Source organism: Pelodiscus sinensis, chromosome 18 (genome assembly GCF_049634645.1).
Source record: "Pelodiscus sinensis isolate JC-2024 chromosome 18, ASM4963464v1, whole genome shotgun sequence".
Lineage (NCBI taxonomy): Eukaryota > Metazoa > Chordata > Testudines > Trionychidae > Pelodiscus > Pelodiscus sinensis.
In genome coordinates this window covers 32,591,588-32,618,460 of record NC_134728.1, presented here as the reverse complement: position 1 = coordinate 32,618,460, position 26,873 = coordinate 32,591,588, and the positions used below count along the sequence as shown (strand labels likewise).

Sequence of the window (26,873 nt, the reverse complement as noted above, 5' to 3'; positions counted from 1 at the left end):
TCAAATCAGGCCTGATAAAATTCCTTCAGGATCCTTAAACTCCCTGCTGCTATCTCAGAACCATTAGCAATTATTTTTGGAGGACAGGTGACGTCTCTGAGCAGTGGAGAAGAGCAAACATTGTACCTAGCTTTAAACAAGGAGAACAAAGATGACCTAGGGAACTAGAGGCCTGGAAAGATCTTGGAACAAAACTACTGAACACTCAATTTCTAAGCCTCTACAGAAGAGCAAGGTGATGAGTAATAGCCGACAGGATTTTGTCAAGAACAAACCATGCCAAATCAATCTCGTTTCCTTACCTGACAGGGTTACTGGCCTAGTGACAGGGGAGGGGGAGAATGAGAAGATGGGATTTATCTCAGTAAATCAAGGCCTGACCATTCTTAAACTGTAGGCTGGCACAGCAGGGGCACACAGGGCTAGGAAAAATCCACTTCCCTAAGTGACAAAGCTATGCCAGCTGGGTCAGTGGAAGGATGCGTCTATTGAACTAGTACAGGCAGTCCCCGACTTACGTGGATCTGACTTATGTCGGATCCGCACTTACGAATGGGGCTTTTCTCGCCCTGGAGCTCACGGGCGGCGGGTCGCCGCCCGTGTCCTCCAGGGCGAGAAAAGCTTCTCCCGGTCTCCCTGGTCGGGGGCAAAGGAGCAAAGCCACACGGGCAGCAGGGTCCCTCCGCCTGTGCGGCTTTGCTCGGGTCTCCCTGGTCTGCTCGGAGGGGGAGGGGGTGCAGCTAGTGCGCTCCCCCCCCCAGCAGACCAGGCTTTTATTGCAGGACGCCTCGGGTAGAGCAGCTGGGGTGCTGCTGGGTTGGTCCTGTGGGAACCTACCGGGCAGCGCCCAAGCTGTTCTGTCCCAGGCTCCAGATTCAGCAGCTGTTGAAACTGATCAGGCTGATTCCAGGAAGCTGGGGGCAGAGCAACTCTGCCTCCGGCTTCCTGTAGTCAGCCCCGGGGCCGGTTTCAGTGGCAGCAGCTGAATCTGGAGCCAGTTCCGACTTACATACAAATTCAACTTAAGAACAAACCTATAGTTCCTATCTTGTACGTAACCCGGGGACTGCCTGTACTGATGCTTGGGGTCCTACAGTGAGAGGGAAACCCCTTCTATCCCTGGAGACTGCAGCTACTCCACAAGGCTATGTCAGCACAGCCACTGTGGCCCCAGAGCACGGATCTGGCCATAGAGTTTTGAGAGAGAGTCCCACACGACAGTCTCAGAAGCAATCTAAAGAAACGTGGTCTCGATGAAATGACCACCAAGTGGGCGCACAAGGGGTGGATGACTATCCTCAAAGAGTAGTTCTCCAAGGTTTGCTGTCAAACTGGGAGGACACTGCAAGGGTCTGCCTTTGGTGTAGCATTTTTCCACATTTTCAAGACAAACGGAGTGGAGGGCGGAGGGTGTGCTTACACAATTTGAAGGAATAACTGGCTAGGTAGCACTATTGCCAAAAAGCATGCGGGGATTATAGTGCATCACAAATTAAGCCCTGAGGAGACCTCATCAGGAGTACTGTGTCCATGTCCCTGAGGAGATGACAAAAAGTAATTCACTTAATCTGCAGCAAGGGAGATACAAGGTTAAAAACATGATAGAAAGGAGAGCTAGGCTCTGAAACAGGTTGCTAAGGAAGGCTGTGGAATCCCCATCTGTGACGGTTTACACAGCCAGATTGGACAAACACAGGTGAGGATGGTCTAGGGCAGTGGTCTCCAACCTTTTTACATCCAAGATCACTTTTTAAATCTCAGAACAGGTGAAGATCTACTGCCCCGCCCCACCCTTGAAGCCCCGCCCCTTTCATGAAGCCCCGCCCTCTCTAGTCTCCTGTCCATAACTTGCTATCCCCAGCCCTTACTTACACACTCTGATAAACAGTTTATTTTTAAATTATGCGATATATAAAATTAAAATCACGTGTTTATAGTTATGAAATAAATGGTCTGTTTTTATTCATATTTAAATCTAAAATGAAGCATTTATAATTATACATTTTGTGGGGACAGAGTTCTGCGGCTGGGGGTAGGGGAGAGGGAACAGGGTGCTGGGAGGGGAGAGGACAGAGTTCTGTAGCTGGGGACAGAAGAGTGGGGACAGAGTTCTGTAGCTGGGGACGGGGGAGTGGGGACAGGGGGTGGGGTGCCAGTGGCAGCAGAGTCCCCTGCATCTGCCTCCTCCCAGGATTCTCCACCCCCTGCCGCAGAGGGAAGCCAGCACGTGCCTCCTCAGGGCCCGACTTCTCCCCGCCCCCGCAGCGCAGGGAAACCCCTCGCATGCCTGCCCCAGGGCCAACCCCCCCCCCCCCCCCCCCCCGCAGCATGGCTAATACCCGCAGGCGCCTGCCCCGGGGCCAAACCCCCTCCCACAACGTGGCCTGGCCCGGCCCGGTCCCCCCCCCCCCCCCCCCGGGTGCCTGCCCCAGGGCCAAGCCGCCTCTCCTGCAGCGGGACCAAACCTCCGTGGGTGCCTTCCCCAGGGCCAAACTCCCCTCCCACCACGCAGGCAAACCCCTGCGGGAGCCTCCCCAAGCCAAACCCCGGGGCCAACCCCCGCTCCCGCAGCGCAGGGAAATCCCTGCACTCAACTCACCCCTCCCAGGGAAGCCACCGGACTCCTCTTCTGGAGCCGATGCCCCCTCCCCCGGCACGTGACAGAGCTGTGGGAGGGGAGCAGCCTGCTCACATCCGGAGCCCCCGGAAGGGACGCGAGCTTCAGACAGGACTTCCGTCCACCCCGCGGGAAGCCAGCACTACACTAGAGGTAGGTAGTGGGGCTTCTCGGGAGTGGGGGGGAGTGGGAGGCGGGGGAGCCCGAACACCTCGCAATCGACGGGTTGGTGACCACGGCTCTAGGGTTACTTGGCCCTTCCTCAGTACAGGCAACTGGACTAGAGGACTGCTCAAAGTCCCTCCCCACCCTACAATTCCATGTGAAAGCAGCCCCCAGAAGGCACAACCAGTACGAGAGCCCTTCAGGCTAGGCCTGAACAGTCGCACGGTAAAAGGCACTCTGTCCCAAAATGCTTCCATCTTAAAAGAAGAAATGGGGTGCCCCTAGGAGCCCAATGCAGCAGTTCATTCCATATGAAAAGCAATTCCCTGCTACTAACTCTTGTGCACAAAGATGAGGATCACTCTCTCTCCAGCCTCAAGCCAAGCCAAGAACAACCCTGGAACCACAGGAAGGAAGTTACAGCTTTGAAGATTTACCGCTGCAGCTCCCAGAAGTCCTGATTCCATCTGAGCTCCAGAAGGCCTGGCATTCCCCAGGCATGGCGGAGGTCATCTCGTATCGCCAAGTCCTCGTCGGAATCTCTTCCGCCCTCATGCTCAGGGACTGGAGTAGCAGAGCAGCCATCGGTGCCCAAACGGGACTCAAGTCTTACCAGTAAGGGTACGTCTAGACTACATGCCTCTGTCGCCAGAGGCATGTAGATTAGGCTACCAGATATAGTAAAATGAAGCGGCGATTTAAATAATCCCCGCTTCATTTAAATTTACATGGCTGCCGCGCTGAGCCAACAAACAGCTGATCAGCTGTTTGTCGGCTCAGCGCGATAGTCTGGACGCGCGGGTGTCGACATGAAAGGTATTTGTCGACCACCCAGGTATACCTCATCCCAGGAGGTTTACCTGGGTGGTCGACAAATACCTTTGATGTCGACATCCGCGCGTCCAGACTATCGCGCTGAGCCGACAAACAGCTGATCAGCTGTTTGTTGGCTCAGCGCGGCAGCCATGTAAATTTAAATGAAGCGGCGATTATTTAAATCGCTGCTTCATTTTACTATGTCTGGTAGCCTAATCTACATGCCTCTGCCGACAGAGGCATGTAGTCTAGACGTACCCTAAGTGCCCTACTGCCGACTACCCACTGAAAGGTAACAATGTGACGCGCCCTCTCAGGGGTGGAGTCAGAAGCAGAGTCTGAGCGTGACAGTATGAGACAATTCAGCATTTCCGAACCATCCATCCTGGCTGCCCTAAAAACGCTGGGACATTGCTTGGCTGAAGCCATAAATTCCAAACCGGGGGGGAGAGGAGGAGGTGAGGAGGGGGAAATTGAGCAGAAAAGGACATTTTGTTTTTTACCCTACCACTGGACTTCTGCAAGACTTCCCAGCTTGGCTACCCTAGCTGGTACTTAAAACAATTTGGAGTGCCAAAATCCAGGCAAGCTGATTGGTGCAACTACTCAACCGGGAAGGGAAGCAGGCCGTTGACTTCCGCCAGAGGAGCAGAAATACAAGTTTCAGACCGAAAGATACTATTTCCTCATTAAAAATAGCATCTGTTTGCAAGAGTGACTGTGTCCAGGGCAGGACGGAACAGGGAACCAGGCTTTGGCCTTTACAGTAAGGATTTTTAAATAGGCTTGGTGCCCTACTCAAGTTTCCAAGGCAGCACAGTGGTAGCCTTTTAAGCTAAGATTGCTCATTAAAAGCCTGAATGATACAATTATCTAGCCCACAAACTCCTGCTAGGAATATCAGCAAGACATGCTCCGTACTGCAGTCAGCAGTACCAGAGTTCTTCCTGCAGGACTCCTGTGCCTACATATCATCAAACCAAAACAAGTGAAACTGCAGCTCTCACCTTTGCCAATCCAGAAAGCAGCTCTAATGCGGCTAGGGAGATACTCATGTCCTGTCTCCACTGTGAGTTGAGTCTTTGTGTTACCAGGTGAATACTGCGAATCAGTAATCCAGCCGCTGTATCTGTATTAAGAGCTAGGATATAATCCCAATACCACACCCCACAGGGAGGGAAAATAACTAAGCATTAGTAACAATAAGCAAAGGAATCTGCCAGGCACAGGCCAAAGCAGCCATAATAAAGCACAGAAAACAAAATTAGGTACGTCTCAGAAGCTAGAGATTTAGTGACTTTCACATGGATTAATTGGTTTATAAATCCAGCATGGTATCTCTCTAAATCAGACTAGCTTCTACTCGGAGCAGACAATCTTTATGCATTTATACACACATTTGAATGCAGTTAGGATAAATCATCCAAACACACATCATAGGTGACCACTGCATGCTGCATAATACTAGCAAATACATTTAAATTGTGGAACAGTGGAATGGCTAACAGCAGGTTTACTTCATATAGGAACTTTTCACTATAGCGTTTAAGTTGCTGTAAGAGTTCGTAGTTTGAGTGCTCATAACTTCAATTAATTCAGACAGTAATATGATGCACAAATAGGATACCATTCTACTTAAAATATGTGCTGAAAATCACTACAGCATTTCATAAAAAACAGCTCCAGTTACTGAAGGAATTAAGCCTGGAGAAAAGAGGCAATGGCATTACAATTATTTCAATTTACATCTGATTTTCCTGCACCCAAAAGCTTGAAATGAAAGGGTTTCGGTGCCTGCTGTCTTTATTAGTTCATAGTTGAGAGTCTCTTAGGTTGGATTTTTTAAGACTGGGGGGGGGGGGGGGGGGGAATCTGATTTCAGAAAGAGAAGCTCTTGGGACAGGGCACCTACAGGGAAAAGTTATTGGATGCTTAGCGCCCACCAACTGCCAGCCTCTCCGATCAACTCCTTCCCCTCTGGCCCAGTGCTTCCCTCTCACCGCGAACAGCTGTTCTGTGGTTTTCGGGAGGCACTGAGGCGGAGGCAGAGAAGCAGGGATGGGGCGCACAGGAGAGGGGGTGGAACTGTGTGGGAAGTAGGGATGTAAGTGACTAATCGACTAGCTGACTATCCAATAAGCAAAGGCTTATCGGTCAGTCGACACACTAGTCGCTCCCCCCCAGCCGTCTCTATCACAAAGAGGCAACGGGGGGGGCCTTAAAAGCCGGTTCCCCCCAGCTCCCTGAGGGGACAGGGGCGCAGTGGCGGCCAACTTTGAAACGTACAAGAGTCCCTGCTGGGGCTCTTAAACACTTCAAAGAGGAAACGCTGGAAGGAGGAGCCTGTGGCCACTGGGTACTCCCTGCTGGCCCCAGGCGGCGTTCCAGTGGGGGCTCTCGTGCATTTCAAAGAGGAAGCGCAGCATGGAGCCTGGGGCCAGTGCAGGACTTTGAGTCCCCCACTGACCCCAGGCTCCTTCCAGTGCTTCCAATTTGAAATGCACAAGAGTCCCGCATGCAGGACTGATAAGAAGAGGCTGATAAGAACAATCAGCCAAATGGTATGAACCAGGATATCGACTGGCTCGCACAATCTTCCACATCCTAATGACTTAACCAACCTCCTAACAATGGAGGTGCTAATGGTTCTTATCAGCCTCTTGTAACTATTTGAACCATCTACTCACTGTCTCTCTCTTTTCCTCTCCTCCTTTTTTCTCTCCCCCCCCCCTCTTTTTTCCTTCTCCCTCCCCCCCCCTTCCCTGGTTTATTCTTGGATCTGGACTTCTAATACTCCTTTCATCTGTAGTGGGCTGTGCCCACGAAAGCTCATGATACCATCTACATGTTTTGTTAGTCTTTAAGGTGCTACCAAGCTATTTGTTTTTAAGTTTTTCCTGTTATAGACTACCCCTCTGGAATCTTCAGACTGTATGATAGTTATGGAATTCAGTAACTGAAACATACAGATAGGTCATTATGAACCCTACAGATACTTTGCACGAGATATGCCAAAAGCACTTGCCTCAGTGCAAATTCATACCAATTAAAACATGCATATTAAAAACAAACCCATGAGCTGAAAAAGCTACATTTAGATAAGCAGTAAGCCATTTCCAGACAAAACTCAGATCCTGCACAGACACTGTTCAGCAGCTGATGTGAAACCTAGGCACACATGGATTTCCCCTGCCACTGAAGTCTGTGGAAAAACTTATCTTCAGTGGTGTAAGACCAGGCCCCTAGACTCTACAGACAGCACATTCAAGTGGTCTGTTCTCAGGCGCATCCAATTAACATGGAGTAAAATCACTAAAGACAAACAAATGGATACAAATGGGAATCCAGGGTTTCACTAAACTCAGCTGAATCACTGCGTATCCGTTTAGTACACAGTACAGGGACTGATGTTATGATCAGGTCAAAAACCCTCACACAACCCAAAACTGTATCAAAGCAAAACACAATTCTAACATGTCATACCAAGTGGTCTGGGTAGCTAATATCCTGTTTTATGGGGCCATAATTAACATTCAAGACAGAATCCTTCTACTGTGATACATCTGAAGAAGCGGGCCGTGCCCACGAACACTCATGATCCCATCGACACATTTTATTAGTCTCTAAGGTGCTGAGGGACCGTTTGTTGTTTTTTAAGTTTTAACAAGGGCAGATCATCAGCTTGTGTAAATTGTCACATCTGCACCAAAAATCAATGGAGCTATTTATGCTACTTGAGGACCCGCCCCAAGAATCAGAGGCTTCCGAACATACATTACGAAGATAGGTCTCAGAGGGGAGCGGCGTTAGTCTGTATCTGCAAAAGCAAGACGGAGTCCTGTGGCATCTTAAAATTAACATATTTGGGCACAAGCTTTCACTGGTCAAACCCACGTCATCATTTGCATCTGAGGATGGTTTTTACTCATGAACACTTATGCCCAAATAAATTGGCTGAGCTCTGTGACTTTGTCCACACCCACAACCATTTCCGATATGGGGACACTTTATACCTTCAAGTCAGCGGCACTGCTCTGGGTACCCACATTGCCCCACGATATGCCAACATTTTTATGGCTGGCCTTGAACAATGTTGCCTCCCTCAGCTCTCGTCGCCTCGCACCCTGCCTCTCCTTACGCTACGTCGACGGCATCTTCAGCATATGGTCCCACGGGAAGGAGACCCTTGACGAATTCCTCCGGGATTTCAACAATTTCCACCTCAACATCAACCTCAGTCTGCACCAGTCCACAGGAGCGATCCGCTTCCTAGACACCGCAATGCTAATAAATGATGGTCATGTAATCACCACCTTATACCAGAAACCTGCTGAGCGATATTCTTACCTGCACGCCTCTAGCTTTCATCCAGGACACGTCACGCAATCCACTGTATTTGCTCCAATACCACAAGATCTTTAACAAGCATTCTTAGAACTTCAATACCTACTTGGGGAAAGGAATAAACAGACTGACCGAGCCCGATGAGAACCCAGAAGTCATCTGCTTCAGGACAGGCCCAACAAGGTAAACAAACAGAACACCTCTGGTCATCACCTCCAGCCCCCACTCAAACCCCTCCAGTGAATCACTGACAATCTACAACCTATCCTGGAAAACAATCCCTCCCCCTCACAGGCCTTGGGGACAGGCCAATCCTCGCCTACAGACTACCCTCTAACCTGAAGCGAATACTCACCAGCGCCACACAAAGCACCACAGAAACAGTTAGCCAGAAACCTACCCCTGCAACAAACTCTGTTGCCAACTCTGTACATAGATCTACACAAGCGACACCATCACAGGACCTCACTACATCAGCGACATCACCAGGGGCTCATCTACTTGCACATGCACTAATGTGTTATGCCATCAAGTGCCAGCAATGTCCCTCTGCCATGTACATGGGCCAAACCAGATAGTCTTGGTGCCAAAGGATAAATGTACACAAAGGAGATATCAGGAATGGTATCACACAGAAACCTGTAGGAGACACTTTAACCTCCCTGGACATTCAGTAATAAAACTGAAAGTAGCCATTCTTCTACAAAAGAATTTTAAACCCCGATTACAACTGGAGAATTTGCAAATGAACACCAGTTCAGCTGTCAACACCATCAACTTAGGACTGAATAAGGATCATAATGATCTCAAATGGTTAACACATTACAAAGGCAATTTCCCTTCTCTGGATATTCACATCTCCAGACCAAATGTTGTGAATGACTCACTTCTACTCTGACATAATTAGTCTCATTAAACACAAGCAACTTCTTCCTCATATACACACCCCTAGTTCTGTAACTTCCTTTCTAACTCATCTGATGAAGTGGGTTTTACCCATGAAAGCTTATGTCCACAGGACTCCTTGTTGTTTTCGCAGATACAGACTATCACAACTATCCCTTTGGGCCAAATAAATCTGTTAGTGTTTAAGGTATTACAAAGATGAGCAATTTATTAGCCTCTTGCCCATTTTTCATAAGCTTTCAAATTTAGTTTTACTGTTGTAAGAATACTAACAAAACACTTTATAACAAGACTGAAAGGTAACAGATGTATACAAATAGGAGCAAGATTTAGCAGTTAATGACATATCCAAAGGGCAACCCCAATACCCATCACCTTTGGTTGAAAATGTCCATGAAAGTTAATATATCGAAAGATCTCATTAATCAAACATAATCTGGAAAGCAGATATGTAAAACTGAAGTATCATGGCAATGAAAAAACAAAGCAAAGCTTAACTCCTTACCATAATCTCTTAGAAGTGCTTGTGCTGGTCTCTCGCTATCAGGAGTTGTAGGCTCTGTGCTTCCTCCACTTGCTGTACTAATGCCACTGTTAGTGCGACGGTGGTTTTTCAGAAGGTTACTTTCTCCACCATTCTGTAGATTGAAATCAGGATGAATGAGAGGATGACTGAATAGGTTAGTCAGCATATCTGAAAACACTCTTAGAAGATGCACTAGAAGAATAAAAAGGTGAACCCTAAAGGAATCAGCTTAGCTAGCCTGGAAAAGTAGGTATCATCCAGTAATACATTTTTCTAAAAGTTCAGCTTTCATAAAAAACTTACCATTTCCATCTGACAGTCAATGGCTTCTAAAAGTGCTGAATCTTGAACAATATTTAACATCGCTCCTGCAACATTAAAACACCCAATAAGAGGTGAACTGCTTACTTTTCAAATGTATGAAAAGCAGTTATCTGAAGCAATGTGTCAGTGCTTGCTTTTATAAAAGATCTAGTTAGGGGCTTATGATAGCTATTAGAATTTGCTCCGAAATTCAGCACAGAGACTAGAACACTAGCTCTAACTGTGCTGTAAACTATTTTAAATTCCCTTGGATTTACAGAGCAGTTTTATGCTCTTAACTCAGGAAGGCCTTTGTTCTTAATAAAGCTTTTTTGTTTTTAAATCTTAAAGAGCTCAACCTCCTTTTCCATTAAAAACTCTCTGAGCTTAAAGCTGAAAAATATACTGTGCAAGCCTAGAAAGTACGCATCATAGAGATGGGATTTTTATCCACGGCAGAAAACTATGGAACCTTTACAAAGACAAGGCAAGTGACACGGATTTTAAAGGAGCTGGGCAGGGATGGTCTTTGACTATGTGTAAGCACAGTGCAGAGTTCAATGGATCCTGATCTTGATTCTGCCCTCTAGCTGCTACAACAGTTCTAGCATCTGATACATCGAATTACATGTGCAGAGGGCCCAATGCACTAGCTGTGTGGATACAGTACCTAAGATTGAAACGAGGATAACCCTTACCAAACAAGTCTCCGTCAGAATGCTTTCCTGCTGAGAAGTGCAAGGGGAGTGATTTCTTAAGTAAAAAAACCAACAAATGGTCTGGTAGCACTTTATAGACTAACAAAACATGTAGATGGTACCATGAGCTTTCGTGGATACCATCTACATGTTTTGTTAGTCTATAAAGTGCTCCCAGACCATTTGGTGTTTTTTTCTGTAACAGACTAACTCAGCGATCTTCTTAAGCAAAGGGACTTATGGCAGGAACCTCATCTCCCTCTGCTTGAATAGCAACACAGAACTGTTTAAGTCTTCATGCTCCCTGTTAGTTTGCACAGTGTCCTGCTGCTGTACAACACTGAGAACTCAGAGTTCAGGGGGTTTCTTATTCTGCACCAGAAAACAACAAATAAATAAATAAATTCAAATAACCTAGTATCATTTGAGTGTTGTTAGGGTCGGTTTCAGTTTGCAAAGCTCCTATTAATATATTCACAAGCCTCAACTTCAGGGACAGGAAGGTCACTGGTTTATCATATGATGAGCTGTCATCATTGCTGAATTTTCCTTCCAGGACAACCTGAAGAAAGAACACATTTCCTTTAATATCGATTAGCATGGCCATGGATTCAGTCATCTCAGAGTGTTGGCATCTGTTCTTTGGTTAGTTTTACAATTTAAGCAATGTAACTAACCCATAATGAAAGTAGTGACTCTGCCGAGTTACAGACATTTTCTCTAGAAGCGAAGAGCTGGATACAAGAGGGTCAGTGAACATGGAGCAGTTAACTATATACCAAAATCGGCCTTGGTATAATTGCAGCATAATGAAGAAAGCAGAGCTAGTCAAAAGTAACTCAATTCTCTCATCTCTTCGACAATAGAGGAACCCTGGGGATTTCTAAGATAGCCAATATTCAGACTGCGATAGGCTTAGCTCCTCAAACTCAACTGCCTTGACATCACACTTGAGCACAGTAATATCCAACCCTACAAATTTCTTCCCTGGCCCCTCCTACGGCAACGCTTCTCCTATTAGCCAGAGGGAATGCTGGAAAGCACAATGTGCCATCTGCGTTCACATCCCTTACAGCTCCTGAAGAGTTGAGCCTGCTGCTTCTGCATACCTAACGATCGGGAAGAAAGACCCAACCCGTAGCCCTTCATGCACAGGACAAATCAGGGGACCACTGAGTCAGCTCTGCATCTTCTCATGTAACATTTGTAGATTTCTGAAAATGCTGGCAAAATATACAAAATCATTTCACAGAAAACAATCATACTAATTTACTACCTCCGATTTTATGGTCCCAAAATGATGAGGGAGAGGCAACAAAGACAGCAAAATATGAATAGAGGATCTTCTCAGCTCTGTAGGGTTTACATAGGTTTTAAACTTTGACAGTTCCCTGCCAAAAAGAAAAAACATTAGAAAATTAATCAACTGTTCACAGGAGTTTGGAATTAAAATTAATTCAGCATTGTTTACATTTACTGGCATACCAGAACCCTTACGAACAGCACACAGAGTAACAGGTAGCTCTTTCCCTTTGGGTTTAGGGGCTTTGCTTTGCATTATCAATTATCAGACACTGAATTCATGCACATCACGAGTGGGTTTCTTTTTAGCCTGAAAGGTATCTGTAGCTCTGGCTTATAGCACAACAACCCTGTACTTTAGATTCCTTTATTTTAGCACTAGGCTTTAAGAATTCAAGCTTAAAGACAGAAAAACTTTCAAGGTGAATCCTACAACTGCAACATGAAAGAGTCCAACAGCTTGACACACAGTGCAGTAATCAGTTAATAAGTGCCCAGAACCACGGAAAGTGTCATTACTTCATTTCCAGTGCGTTCACATGAAGCTTGCCTACTCGGAACACACACAAGCTTTCTTTTCTGTTTGAACCCCATCCATTAGACCCTTCATCTCACCACCCTTTCCAACAGCGTATCCTCTCATACCAGCCCAACAGAATGTTTTACCAGGACCAGAGAACTAAGTATTTCATCAGGTGCCCACACTGCAACTGCAGCCTCATCTACACAAAGAGATCAAGTCAAATTTATTAAGATCAATTTTTAGCACCCGATTTTGTAAAGTCGAAGATGCATGTCCCCTGCGTGCAAGAGTTTGATGCAGTTCGAAGCAACCTGTCCCCAGTAGGGTGGCTCCCATCAACTTTGAGAGCGGCCCAGGGAGGTAGATAGAGAAGTCAGCTATAGGGTCCCTGGGACAGGACCCAAAATGGCAGGCAGGCCTGGATTCCCTACCACGACGTCTCTTCTTTCTGGTAATATTTTTAATGGATTCCTCAGCATACATGTCAAACATGTAGTGTACTCTGTCATAGGTCTAACACCTTCTCTGTGGCTTCATAATGAAGCATCCATGCAAATCTTTGCTGACATTAAAGAGTTTCTGGTTTGTCAAGAACTTGCACCTCAGCCTTGCCACGTATGGCTGCCTGTGGTTACATTGTCCCTAGTTCTAGTTTTGGTAGATTATACCAGATGTGCATTATCTTGCTTTTTATATGGAACATAGACCTTGTTTGGTCAGATTTTAACATTAATTGTGGTACCACGGAGAACTCACACTTCCCCAAAGTCACACACAAATCACACAGATCTGGACATTACCAGGAGACAAGCAAAAGAATGACCTGTCTGTAGTTAACTCTGTAATAGTCCCTATTACCTTCAGTCTGACTTTCTTCTTTGCATTCAAGCTCAACTTTAGTCAGTTCTTCTTGAGTGGAGCCCACAATTCTTTGGATTTTGAAGGGTTCATACAAGTCATGACCAAAGGTATCTATGCAATGGACATCTTTAGCTCTTTCATCATAATGTTGATGAGTCTAGAAGGTGCTTGGTGACTTGTGGTGAAGACACCCCAACCACGCTTACTGTTTCACTCAAAATCAGCTGTAATTCCAAGGCTGCCCTTTCCCAGCTTTTCCTAGCATTCGGAAGCTGTGTTATGCCCACAACTTCCACTTCCCTCCTTACCCTCAATTAACTTGCAGTGGAAACTTTCCATGTTTTTTAGCTTCATCTGAACCAAGAGCACAGAGAGAAGCCGTGATTTTTAACAGACAATTTTCTTTTCAAAATTCCTCCCGTGTCAGCATCAGACTTCTCTACACCTTTTATTGCCACAAGGGCCCAGGCAACCAACGCAGAAGAGCTGGGGGAAAAAACATTTCACAAAGTCTTCCAGTGCTGCAAGGTGTAAATTCCAATTAGCAGTCCTGACCGATCAAAGCAAGAGCAGTGAAGACTCACTGATGTTCAGAAATCACTGCACCATCTCAGAAGCTGGCTGATTTGCCAGTTCAGCCTAATTAAAAGTGCTCAATCCATTCTGCAGTATTGTAGTTCCCCATCATGTGACCATGTGCCAATAGATCACTGAGAGCACAAGGTACTCTGGATGCATAGAACTGGTCGTGCAAGTCCTGTGCCCCTTGGAAAAGAGTTTCAAACACATTCATCTGCTTTCCAAAGATGACATCTAGGTATTGCTTTAAAGCAGTGTTTCTTAAACTTTTTAAGACTGAGGAACACCAAACAATATTTTTTTATGGGCAACACCAAGGAATTTTTTGTTGGGGGGAAACCCAGGGAAAAGTTGAGCGAAAAAAAAAAAAGGGAGGCTTGTCCATTTAAGGGTGGCCATTTTGAATTCTGTTCTTGAAGAAACGCTGCTTTAAAGGGCAACAAACATTTCAGTGTGTGCTTCTATATGACAGACAAAGTAGGTGTTCTCTTTATATGAGGCCCTGGGACCTAACAAAGCCAGTCTCATCCACAGCTGGCTGTTGTCCCAGCATCTTCTGCTGCACCTCCTCCCCAAACATGCCTGATCCATTTTACGGGTGCCCTTCTTATAGACTGTAAAGTGCCGCTGAGCACTGAGTTTAACCCGTGCCCCTCCGCTGGTATTTACACAGATTCAGCTACTAGTCAGTATTCAGAGTCTCTTTATTGATGCCTGAAAATTCAAGACCAAAGTTAAAACCAAAGATTTTGTAATAAGTTACTTGATTAGTGTTAATTATAATGTATATCATGTAAGTATGTGTGGACCATTTATAGATGGACTTGAGTAATTTCTGGCTGGATGCTCTGCCTCGTGACAATTCTTTTGGTATAATGAACAAAGCTGATAATCAGTTCCACCAAATTACTTTTTTGCCAACGATGGCAAATCAATTTGAAGTGCGCCTTCCACTTATAGTTATCTGTAACACTCAAAAATTAACTGGGTATCCTGTTCTGAGCATTGCCTGATAACACAGCATTGTCAATTGAAGGCCACAATTTAACTACATAAGAATAGAAGTAGGGACAGACTGGGTCAGAACCAAGGTCCATCCAGCCTAGTGTCCTGTCTTCTGACAGTGGCCAAAGCCAAGTGCTCCAACGAACAACAGGTAATCATCAAGTGATCCATTCCCGGACACCCACTCAATCCCAGCCTCTCACAGACAAGGGACACCATCTTTGCCCATCTTCTCTAAGAGTCATTGATAGACGTATCCACCATGAATTTATCTAGCTCTTTTAAAATCCTGTTAAAGTTCTGGCCTTCACAACATCTTGGGACAAGGAGTTCCAAAGGTTGACTGTGCATTGTGTGAAGAAATATTTCCTTCTGTTTGCTTTAAACTTACTGCCTATTCATTTCATTTGGAGAACCCTAGTTCTTGTGTTAAGGAAACAAATAAATAACTTTTCCTTATTTACTTTCTCCACACCAATCATGATTTTATAGACTTTTATCATATCCCCCCTTAGATTTTTGTTCTCTAAGATGAAAAGACCCAGTCTTATTAATCTCTCCTGATATGGCAGCTGTTCCATACCCCCCTCATCATTTTTGTTGCCCCCATCCCCAAGGTGGCCAACTTAGTTAAATTTTGTGAGGACTGCATGCCTGACATGTCTGTGTTAAAGTATCATTTTAAAAGGCTGATTTTTAAACCTGTTCTTGAATACATATATAAATAACTGTTCTAGGCTTGTCATATTCAGTACCATTTTGTTAGCAAGAGAAAGGTTGTTCGAATGATACCCAATTCGACCCATTTCCAAAGCCAAGAAATGGTGTTCTCTCGTAACTGTTTGCCTTCAAGATGTGCTGTTCATGTCTAGCCCAAGAGACAATTAATTGTGATTAGACCAGGGGACTTCACCCCCTCTCAGCAGCAGCAGCAGCAGCAGCAGCAGCAGCAGCAACGAGCTGAGTCGACTTCCTAAATGGATTCATCTGACCAATGTAGAACTCGAGCATACATCTAACGTTCAGGAAATGAAGCGACCATTCCCTCTCGTTAGCATGCACTTGAGGAAGAACACCACTATTCTCATGAAAAGACAAAACCACTTCAGGAAGAAATGATGCAGTGGCGGAGGTCTGGGTTGGAGATTAGGAAAAACTCTTTCCCTAGGTGGGTGGGAAGTGCTGGGCTGGGTTCCCTAGGGAGGGCTGGAACCTCCATCCCTAGAGGTTTTTAAGTCTGGGCTTGACAAAGCCCTGAATGGGATGATTGAGTTGGGGCTGGTCCTGCCTTGGGCAGGTGGTTGCACTCGATGCCTCCTGAAGTTTCTGCCAGCCCTGGGGTTCTGTGGCTCTATGATGGGTGAGGCTGAAGCCAGACTTTGTCCTTATTAAAAAAAAACGGATCTAAAGGGACTCAGATGTTAAAACAATCAGTTCTGACACCTTTCCCGCTGAAAGCCACCTTCCCTGAAAGATAAAGGAGGAGAGCATGTTGCTAGTGGTTTAAAAAAGGGACCTATCAGCTAAGAGGCCACTAAATTAAGGTCCAAGGGATCAGCTGTTTCATAGGAGGGGACAGTCTGTCCTGAACTTTGAGAAAATGGCCAACAATCAGATTAGCAAACAACATGGGGCCTGCTGAGCCAGGGATGAAAACTAAGACTGCCACCACGTGAACCTGTATTCATGGCCCTGCAGCTTTACCTGCAGCAAACAGTCCAGGACAAGGAGGATCAAGGCTTCCATTGAAGGGATTCCCTTCTGGACAGGCCAAAAGGAAACATGTCTTCCATTTGGCCAGGTAAATGGCACTAGTGGAAAGTTGCCTGCTGCCTAGGAGTACCTCCCTGAGTCTGAACGTGCCAGCTGTAAGGGGTTCAGTCATGGAGCTCCATGCTGGAAGGTGAAGGGACTCTAGGTTTGGGTGCTGGAGGCGATGATGGTCCTGTGGGAGCATGGGGAAAGCTACAGGTGTGTAGGCAGACGGGTCCAGCAGCGTGGTGAACCGGTGCTATCAAGAGTAATGAGGATTTGTCCTATAGTAGGACCCTGTGGATGGAGGGAGCAGTGGAAGTGCACACAGAAAGTCTGCTTTCCAAGGGTGACAAAGGCATCCGTAATGAGCCGTTGCTGTGACTCAGGAGGGAGCAATACCGCTGGCGCTTCCTGTTCGATGTGTCGCGAATCAGTCTGCCTGGGGAAATCGCCTCCTTTGGAAAATGCTGGTGGTGACATCTGGGAGGAGGGACCGCTCCTGGCAGCGGAAGGACCTACCGGGGTGGCCTGCCAGCTACGTCTGCAAGCTCAGTGGGCAGGAGGTCTCCAGTCATGGACTGCAGGCACTGCACAAGTCCCACAGCCTTAGGGCTCCCTCCCCGAAGGGAGAGGAGCGAGCACCACACTGCCTGTTCATCGGAGCAGCGCTCGGATGCTGCTGAATAAAACTGGGACACAGCGGCACTGTAAAGCTCCTGCAGGCAAGCCACACCAAGTGAAGCTCCTCGACAGCGCTGTGCAGTGGGACCTCTGCGTGTGACAGACCCTGAGTCCTGAAATCGCCCACGTGCTCCCCATCCCATTGCTGACACTTCTGGGACTGGAGTCGGCGTGGGCTCAGGTTCGGAAAAGGGCACTGCTTGTGGGCTGGCCAGCATTGAAGGGAGGTGAGACCTGAGGTGGCAGAGTGACCAGTTTGCCCAAGTAGCCTGAACAGAGTCTGAACTCGGGCTGGCCATGCCTGGCATGGACAGTCTGGGCATGTTGCACCACAAACATGCAAGCTGCCATATGGCCAAGCCACTAACCAATTCGACCGTCATGGTGGGAAGCGTGCTGAGGAGCTTTACGATGGCCCTCACAGGGAGGAGACAAGCGTGTTGAGGGAATGTTAGCAGGGCTCTGATCAACACTCTCTCCTCTGAGCGGGAAGTAGAGTAGAGATGGCCACACTCAGAACAAGGCCAAGCCAGAGGAACTTATCATGCACTTTTCTCACATGGTCTCCTAGTGCTGGAGTCTGACCAGTCACCCAAGTAAGGAAAGACTTGCATACACCTCCTGCGAAGTAAGGCCTCCACGACCACCCTGGATCCGGTAAGCATGCGTGGGGCTGCCAAGAGGCTGAAGGTACAGACTGCAAACTGAAAGTGTGTCTTGTTTACTACAAACTGCAGAAATCTTTTGTGGGGCGGGATGGGGGAGATGTGAAAATGTGCATCCTTCAAAGAGAAGGCAGCGTATCAGTCCCCCAGATCCAGGGAAGGGAATCTCCATCCCTAGAGGCTTTTAAGTCTCAGCTTGACACAGCCCTGGCTGGGTTGATTTAGTTGGGATTGGTCCTGCCTTGGGCTGGGGGCTGGACTGGATGACTCCTGAGGTCTCTTCCAGTCCTAGCAGGCTATGAAGCTAGGGAGACCATGTGGAAACTCAACTACTTCGTGAATCTGTCCCGGTTGTGCAAGTCTAGAAAAGGTCTGAGCTCACCCTTGCCCTTGTAGATTTGGAAATAACAGGGGTAAAAACCCTGCCCTTGAACTCCAGAGGAACCTCTGCTACTGCTCCAAGTTGTGGGAGCATCTGCACTTCCTGAACAAAGAGTTGCTCATGGGACAGGTCCCTGAAGAGGGCGAGGGAGGGCGCATGGGAAGGAACAGAACTGGAGAGGGTATGTCAAGCTCTGTCGTGTTCAAGACCCAGTGATCAGAGGTGATCTGGGCCAAAGAACAGAAGTGGGATAAATGATCCGCAAACACAGGGGGAGGATCTGAGCTGGTGCGTTTTCCCTGACAGCACCTTCAAAAGGTCTTTTTAGATGCCATGGGCTGCCTGGTTGAGCCTTGGCCTTCGCTAGAGGACTGCAGAGGTCTTGGTCTATCTCTAACCACCACTCCTGCTATAGTCGCAGCCACCCCAAAGGGCGCCACTTAGGCAAAAACCTCCTGACAACTGTACGCACAGCATGCACCCTCCTAAACAGAGCTGCCGTGAGCCATCACGTGCAGAAAGACACGGCATTATCAAAATGCCCACCAACCTTAACTCCTGGAGCAGGCTGCTCCTCCTGCAGCTCCAGGCTCCCCATACCCACTGAAGGAATTATGACTATTTATTACTGGAATTAAGATTCAGATTATTTTTTATTAATCAAATGGCACCTCCCTTACTTTTCTATCATTAACTTGCCCACAGAAATTCACATGCTCCCAGATAGGGGTTGTTGGATTCTCATGGGCACCCCAGATCCAAGAACCTTCTGTTCCTTGGAAAGGCAACATGCCAGTATTGGGTCAAAACCCCAATCGATAATAATAATTAAAGCTAGGCTTGGAACGGTTCCATTTTTAATTGGTAAAACGTTGATTTCACTGTACACACACAAGTGGACAATAAGCAGGGCTCGACAAATCGCTGTTTCTACTCGCCCGTGGCAAGTAGATTTCAGCCAGTCGCCCCGTTCACTGGCGGCGCGCGCATGCGCAATGTGGATCTAGCGCATGCGCAGTGCAGGGCTGGCGAGTAGATTTCGCTGCCGTTTGTCAAGCCCTGACAATAAGTATTTCTAATTATATTCATTGACATTTCCAGATAGCACTTTTTTACCTATGTGAGATTTTAATAAAGTTGATTTAAGGATATTTACTTTGTATATTTTGACATATGATGTTGGCAATTTGCGTTTTAACTAGGGTAAACCTGTAACCACTGAAACTTCCAGCAGTTACACATGGCGGGGGAGGGAAGGCAGGCAGCCCCCCCAGAGCTGCCTCCCCCCCACTCCTACTGCCTCTGCCTCTATATCTGACTCCCCTTATTGGCTGAACTGCTCTAATTTTTCCCAAATGTGTAAAAACTTAAAATAGTGACGTTTAAAATAAATATTGCTATTATCCATCAAAATTATTTAAAAAAAAAAATCAAATCTGCCAAGCCTAGCTAAAGGTAAAGAAATGCAAGAGGCTGTGTGCACTGTTACTTGAGTTATTACTGTTGCTGTTTAAATTACATTTACTGCGTCACAGAGACCCCCGGGAGACAGTTCCGGATGCATTAATGAAAATTCTTCACAAGCAACATGTTAAAAGAAAAAGGGCGACATCTTTGTCAAAAGAGTATTTACCTGTCAGGTAAAATCGTCTCAAGGGCAGAAATGAAGTAAGGAACCACAACATCAATCCCTTTCAGGTCACAGCAGAACAAAGGAGGAGAGTTTAGAATAATGCTGGCCAGCACTGGGTAGCAAATGAAATCTGCTATCTGCAAACCCTGAATTAGAAGCATGTAAAACCTGAAAGAAAGACAGGCTTATGTTATTTGTACGTATTTATACATATACTAGTTGTACCTGCGGATAGCCTTTCAAATTAAAATACAGACCAACAGTTTTCAAAACCCAGGAGCTAACAGCTTATATTTAGGCACATAAGTGTATCATTGTCAAACGCTTATAAATGCCTTATGAGCACATAGCCCATTGACTTCAGACTGAAAAGCCTGCTGGACCAATACAGCCAGGTCAAACCATTTCAGCTTCTTATTTCATCTTCTCATATTGGAAGGTGATACTGGTCACAAATTTAGCACAGCTTGGAGTATTACCAATTTTGTTTGAATTTGTGTTGTTCACACAGTAGGGATGCTAACAGGAACCTGGACTTTTTCAATACTGACTTTTATTCAGCCTGCTATATCTTCTATTCAGTCCTCATAACAATGGTTTTGGGTTTGTCATTCCCGCTTTAAAAAAAATATCCCACCCTCACCTAAAGATGTAATAGTGTAGTCGATTAACTGATTACCTGATAACCAAAAGCTTATAGGTTAATGCAATAGACTACACACATTCACCCCTGTTGCCAGTACATTTTTTAGCAGGCTGGCCAGCGCTCCGGCTCAGTCCAGTCTCGTGCTAGGTCCGGGAACTACCACTGCTGTGGCTCTGCATTTCAAATGTATTAGGAGCTGGGCAGGCAGGCAGCCCAGCTCAGTTCCAACTCGCACCGGGTCCAGGAGCTCAGCTGCCCCCTGGACAGGGGCTGCTACTATCCCACTCTGCTGCCTCTGACACAGAGGCAGCACACAGAGTGGTAGGGGGCTCCTCGGGAGCGGGGCCAGAGCGCACCGGCTACCGGCTACTGCAGGGACTATAGAATAGTCGAGTAACCAATAAGAATTCATAAGGTTAAACAACTATTCCATTAACTTATATTTAAACATCTCTATCATCACCTCCTTGATGGCTGTGTGAACCTTTCCCATAAACAAGCAGAATGCCCTATTTAAGGGGTACACTGTAACAGACTATACACTCTTAATACAGTGAACATGCACAAAGTAAACAAATTGAGAAGCAGAGGAAAGTTGTTTTCTCTAACTTTTCAGCTGTACTGAACTTAGGTATCATGTGTAACAATAGAACAAACAATTTGTAGACGCAAGAATAATTTTTAAACAGACCCTGTCCCTTTAAACCTGTGTTACTCTACTTTCTGCATTATTCAATGTGCTGTACTCTCGGAATAACATATTTGCTCCCTTATCAGGAGAAGTCAGGAACAGTAACGTGCCCGGTAGCCTACTTTCACTAGAGGCAAAACGGAAGTCAGCTCATCCAGCGAGCAATACCTCTTTTCCAACACATGGACTCTAAAGGTACATTTTTATAAAGCAGTTAAATGACTTGCAAGTTTAACGTCCATTTTTTAAAGTAGCTTAGATACTTAGGTCCAAATCTTACTGAAGGTCATTGGGATGTAGATTCATTTAACTGAAATTGCGTTTGGATTTTTTACCCTAACACACTGCACTGGTGTGTTTCTCCATCCATTCCTTTCACTACTGACAGGTCATATCACAACAGTTCACAAAGTGAAAAATCTAATTCCCATAGTCAAATTAAGCCAACTGGAATTCATTTTTGCAAAGCTGGAGACCATATTCGAACCTCTCTCAATGTGTAATACACAAATATGCCTTGTCTGTGTAATAAAACATTTCAGTGTGACAGTGTACAAGAGGAAAAAAAGCTACAGGATGAGCCTCTCTTCTCCAGCATCCTCAGGATCCAACTGGTGCTGAACCCGAGAATGTACTGAACCAAGACAGGTCAATATTGTCTAGCAGCATTGCCAACACTTCTACTGCTCACTGGGCTCTGAGAAGACATGTAGGGGTGAATTAGAGCCAAACAACAGCACAGAACACTGAGAGCTAGGACTGGTCGCTGTAACAAACTTGGCCATGCCTGCAATAAGTGGACTTCTGGCTCATTCAAATCATGTCAGGCCACTGATGTTGGCAGACCAGAGAGTGCCAGACTAGAGAGGCTCAACCTGTGCCATGCAAGAGCTAAAGACAGCCAGCAAAAGGAAGGCACATATTCAGCATCCTTGAGAAAAATCCCAATATAACTGGGGTCATGAGAGGGGACCAGAAATCTCCTGCTGATTTATACATAGGTTCCTAGATACAGCATGTTTAAAGACCTAAACAATTATCCACTAATTGGCAATACAAGATTCAGGAGCAAACAGGATGCTGTTTACTCAAAATAATTTGATTTTCCACCACAAAATGATAGCAATAAAGCAAGTGGAAGATACTTTAGTACCGGGATAAGTAAGCTGGCAGTATATCCTCGCCAGTCTTCTTGCTACAAAATATCCTACACAGTGTTCCACATGCCTCAGCTCTTCCTGCTTCATAGTTATCGGGAAATTCACTTGCATCAAATGTAGGATTGGAATTCATGGTGTCTGTGGACATTTGTGATCCTTTCCGACGAAATTCCATGCTAGCTTGGGTTGCTATAGCTGAAAAGATAAGAAAATGAGAGTTTTCATTGTGTTTGTCAACATACAAAACAGGCTCATGGGATCCAGGACACAAAGATCACGTCAAATTTAGTGATTATGAAAAAGCTGCTAGTTCACTGTATTTGAATCACTGTCTCTGTTTGTAAACCTATTTCAAGTTATTTGATTCCTTCCCTACCACAGGAGGGATAATACTTCAGACCCTGTGTGTGTGTATGTGCACCCTCAGCAGTGTGCAGGCAAGAAGAGTACACTTCTGTGAGCACATGCAGATTGGTGCACATCAGTCTAATTCCCTGCCTCGTGCGAAAAAAAGATCCCGTTCCCCTCCTCACTCCCTGCCGCCCCTTTGCCTAATTTACTAAATGGTTTCTCATTTGCCTTGCCATTTCCTAAGCTGCCTGGTCACTGTCTGAAGTTGTTCCATCCCCCAACCCCACTCCGTGTCTTTTTGGCTGCCTTTTGAGCACAGAGCCACTCAGCTGTGCCCACCTTCTCTCACTACCTGGTGTCTACTGTTGATGTCAGGAAGAGTACAGCCTCCATGTTAGAGTGAGAGCCATGGCTGACGGTGTTCAAAGCTGCCGTTTGCTTTGGTCCCTCTATCAGGCAGTGCCTGTAATTGCCACAGGAATCTTTGAAGTTAGCCAGTCCAGGGTGACAGCTACCAGGAAATGGGACAGTTGCCTAGTGGCTACTTCACAGTATTAATTCAAGTTTTAAATACATTCTGCAATATGTTCTACAAACATTTCTAAAATACCAAAATGCCTGTGGATTGCCCCACGGGGCTGGCCAGTCTTTAGCACTGTTTTCTCTTCCTACAGAATGTATCTGAGTGATATAGCTAATGTAGTTTATTAATTCCCCCTAAAGATAGCCTAACTCCTTGTGCCATTCGAACAACATGCAGAAAGCTAGTCACTTTCTACTGGAGAGGCAGCCAAGAATACTGTACTATATGCTCCCTGGGCAATGTGACAGCCACTTCCCTGGGGGATCCCGACAGACTGGGACACACCTGGCTTATGATTTTTAGCCAAGGCAATCATGTGCCAGTATTGCTTGCAAAACTAGAGAGACTGGTTTGGGCTAGGAACGCAGCAGAATTCCACCAGTAACTGACACTATTTAGAGCGTAGGACACTGAGGAAAATGAAATTTACAAAGGGTGAGGAGCTTGAAGTTATCCAACCAACACTTTGCCAGTTTCACTAATTCTAAAAATTAACCCTCCATACAGTTGGTAAAATTCCTAACAAAAGTCTTTACTCGGTTTTTCTTTTTAAAATTATCAACGTAAAGTATCTGATGGTTTGTTACCTTTAAGATTTTTATGGCGTAAATGGCAAATAAGCACAAATCTTTATGCATCTTCCCATGAGCCATTTTTGTCCTAAATAAGCTATCCAGCAACATACTATAGTTGGAGAAAAAAACCAAACACTACATGCACAATGCATACAAATCAAACACTAGGTCTGTATAAAAATAAGCTTTAAGTTAAAAAAAAACAAAAAAACATGGTTAGTGCAAGGTCCTGAAATTCATGACATGATCACAGACTATAGTACATAAATGATGGGACTGATTCAGGCATATTAATTTGCTTTTGCCAACAATCTTCCCCATTCAAAAACACACACAAAAAATTACTTGTCTTTCCCAAGTAAAAGTGCAAAAGCTACAAGAGACAATGACAAATGATATTACAAATTAAAATATGGGATTATGAAAAAAGAAAAAAAACATGACTGCAATTAAGGAGAAGCTACTGGTTCCTACTTACAAGATTTATAAGAAAGAAGAATTTGGATAAAAGATGCTGCAAGATAATAGAAATAAAATGGAAACAAATCAAAGGACAGCAGTAGTTATAAATACTTCACAGATGGTGAAATTGTAATATAAGTTAAGAAGCTTTTAGCTTTTTTGAAAAATAGATTAAAAGCTTTATGACATAGCAAGCTTGTTAAACACACAGGAAATTGGCATTCAGGTCCAAAATTATGGTTTTGAAAGTACCATGCAAAACAATGAACAAAGAAATCCACAAAATACTAATAATGTTCAATTTTGTTCATATTCATGTACAATTGATCTTTAAATAAATGTAAATGTATTAACCCATCCCAGCTCAAGCTGTGCTTCTCCTAGCCTATGCCCTGCAGGAAGGATATCACACCCGTACAACACAAGACTCGCTTATCTGGGATGAACCCACATGAGAAAGTTACTTACCAGTAACGCTGCTTGCCCCAATTCTCCTCTTTCCCCAACCACAAACTCTTTACACTAAGTGATATGGCTCCAGCTTCCAGGAAGCAAGATGACAAAGAATCCTCAACAAAGGACAGCATAAGTGCACAAGCCTGCCCGTTTTCATCTCAGTCAAGATATAAACAGGCAGCAGAATAATGACAATGATTCAACACTTCAACACCTTAGACGCAATCCCCAAGAAAACACAGAAGGGGGAAAACGTCAGTTCCCAGTAAGGGAAACGTTACTTACCATTTAAAAACTGCCTCTCTCTCTATTTTGGGACAGCTCATGAGCTGAGATGCAGTCCCTCATTGCTAGCCTGGAAATAAAACAGCTGGGAACTTTCACAGCTGGCTCCTGGCTCCCGACACCACAACCCCCTGGAATAAGGCATATGTTGAAGGCAGGGAGGTGCCAGACAGGTGCCAATTCTACTCCAGCAACCCCCAGCTGACAGAATGCTTTTGAGGGACGTTACAAGTCACCATACTGGAGAGCAGACTAGGGGACGCTTACAGCATATTGGTATCAATGAGTTGCAATCAGTTCTTTGGCGACTCACCCTCTCAGCTGCACCATCTATGGATACAGAGCTGAGGATTAGTCCCCCAGCCTGCAGGATTCACCTGCACTTAGCTCATTAGCAAGACATTGGTACAGCTCCTATAGCCCTCAAGGTTTTATCTTGTCCTCTGAAGGCAGGAGCAGGGAAGAGCTCATTCCCAAGTCTCCCTACTAGCTGTCATGTGCCCATTTCCTTGAACTGTGCAGGAGACAAAGGCTTGGGACATCCTCTCTCATCCTTTTCTGGACACAAAGACAGTCAAGTCCCTTCTTCAGCTTCCAAACATCCACCCTAGGCGTTGCAATTCAGGTGGCCCATCTGAGTGGTTTGCTGTGTTCACCTAGGGCACGGCTACACAGCAACATTATTTGGAAATAACTTAGTCCCGTCTACACAGCAGGCAGTTATTCTGAAATAGTGTCGAAATACTGTCAAGCTGGAGGGCTTCTTACTCCGACTCCTATAACTCTCATTGTACGAGAAAGGGAAGTCGGAGGAAAAGCACTCAATTTCAAAATAAGTGCTGTGTAGATGCTCCTGACCTCGATATAAGCTCACAACTGACATCGCTCAATTTACATAGCTTATTTCAAGTTAAGTCCTGCTGTGTAGACGCACTGGAGTGCCTACTTGTGCAACATAAGCTAATTACTGGCACTTTGGTCCCAGAGCTGTGCACACTTACTCAGATGGTGGTGGTACTCCTGCAGGTGCATCTCATGGAGGTAGAGCTCAGCACTTCTGACAACCTAGAGCGTTACATTTAAGTCCTGCAAGTGGGTGGCCTTTGAAGATGGAGCCTTAATAGGCCTAAGAGCTCTGTGAATCTGAGCTTAGTGCCAGCACATCCGCCTTTGTGTCAATGTACATCAGTCTCCCAACACCCCTGTTCAGCTCAATGATGAGAACAGCACTACTACTGCCTGCAGAGTTAGAGACTTCACCAAGCTTCAGTTCCTCCTGTTCACTAGGGGTCTTGCTGCTAGATATCAGAGACCCCGAACGCAGCCCCCAGAGAACCACTAGCCTCCTTAAGAGCCGGAACCTCGCCCCACTTTTCTTCCTGGCTAGGGGTGACATTTGCCAGTTTCACTGGTCTTGACTGGAAGGCAGGACTAGAGACACAGAAAGCTATCTAATGAGCTGGAACAATGGCTTTTGACACATAGCACCTCTGCAAAGAGGACTCGTTGATGGTCAGAGCCAAGGAGAAAGTTTCTGGAATGATCAGAGCAGCACATATTTCTCTTCAGAGATGGCTTCAAAAATGGCAAAGGTGGTATAACTGCTTCATCCGGGGATGAGGAAGTCTAACAGTAGTAACGGGCAAATTAGATGAAGCTATAGTAAAGAATAAAATTGTCAGACACATGGATAAACATAATTAGTTGGGGAAAGTCAACATGGTTTCAGAAAAGGGAAATCCTGCCTCACCAATCTACTAGAGTTCTTTGAGAGGGTCAACAAACATGTGGACAAGGGAGATCCAGTTGATATAGCGCACTTAGATTTCCAGAAAGTTTTTAACAAGGTCCCTCACCAAAGGCTCTTAAGTAAAATAAGATGTCATATGATAAGAGGGAAGGT

At 45.7% G+C, this 26,873-nt stretch overlaps 1 protein-coding gene across 7 annotated transcripts in view; it reads right to left on the bottom strand.

The window, feature by feature from the left end:
- The window catches only part of RALGAPB (Ral GTPase activating protein non-catalytic subunit beta), a 117,011-nt gene that overhangs the window by 33,395 nt on the left and 56,743 nt on the right, over positions 1 to 26,873 (bottom strand). For 4 of the 7 annotated variants that reach the window (XM_075900745.1, XM_075900743.1, XM_075900742.1 and 1 more), the window contains exons 10-17: positions 24,246 to 24,281; positions 22,252 to 22,453; positions 19,762 to 19,929; positions 11,652 to 11,766; positions 10,790 to 10,937; positions 9,678 to 9,742; positions 9,354 to 9,486; positions 4,606 to 4,739 (exon numbers count right to left, since the gene is read on the bottom strand). In XM_075900745.1, the coding sequence (XP_075756860.1) occupies positions 4,606 to 4,739; positions 9,354 to 9,486; positions 9,678 to 9,742; positions 10,790 to 10,937; positions 11,652 to 11,766; positions 19,762 to 19,929; positions 22,252 to 22,453; positions 24,246 to 24,281 (1,001 nt within the window). The remainder of the gene's footprint in view (positions 1 to 4,605; positions 4,740 to 9,353; positions 9,487 to 9,677; positions 9,743 to 10,789; positions 10,938 to 11,651; positions 11,767 to 19,761; positions 19,930 to 22,251; positions 22,454 to 24,245; positions 24,282 to 26,873) is intronic. The other 3 variants (XM_075900746.1, XM_075900747.1, XM_075900749.1) reach the window with 3 other exon arrangements.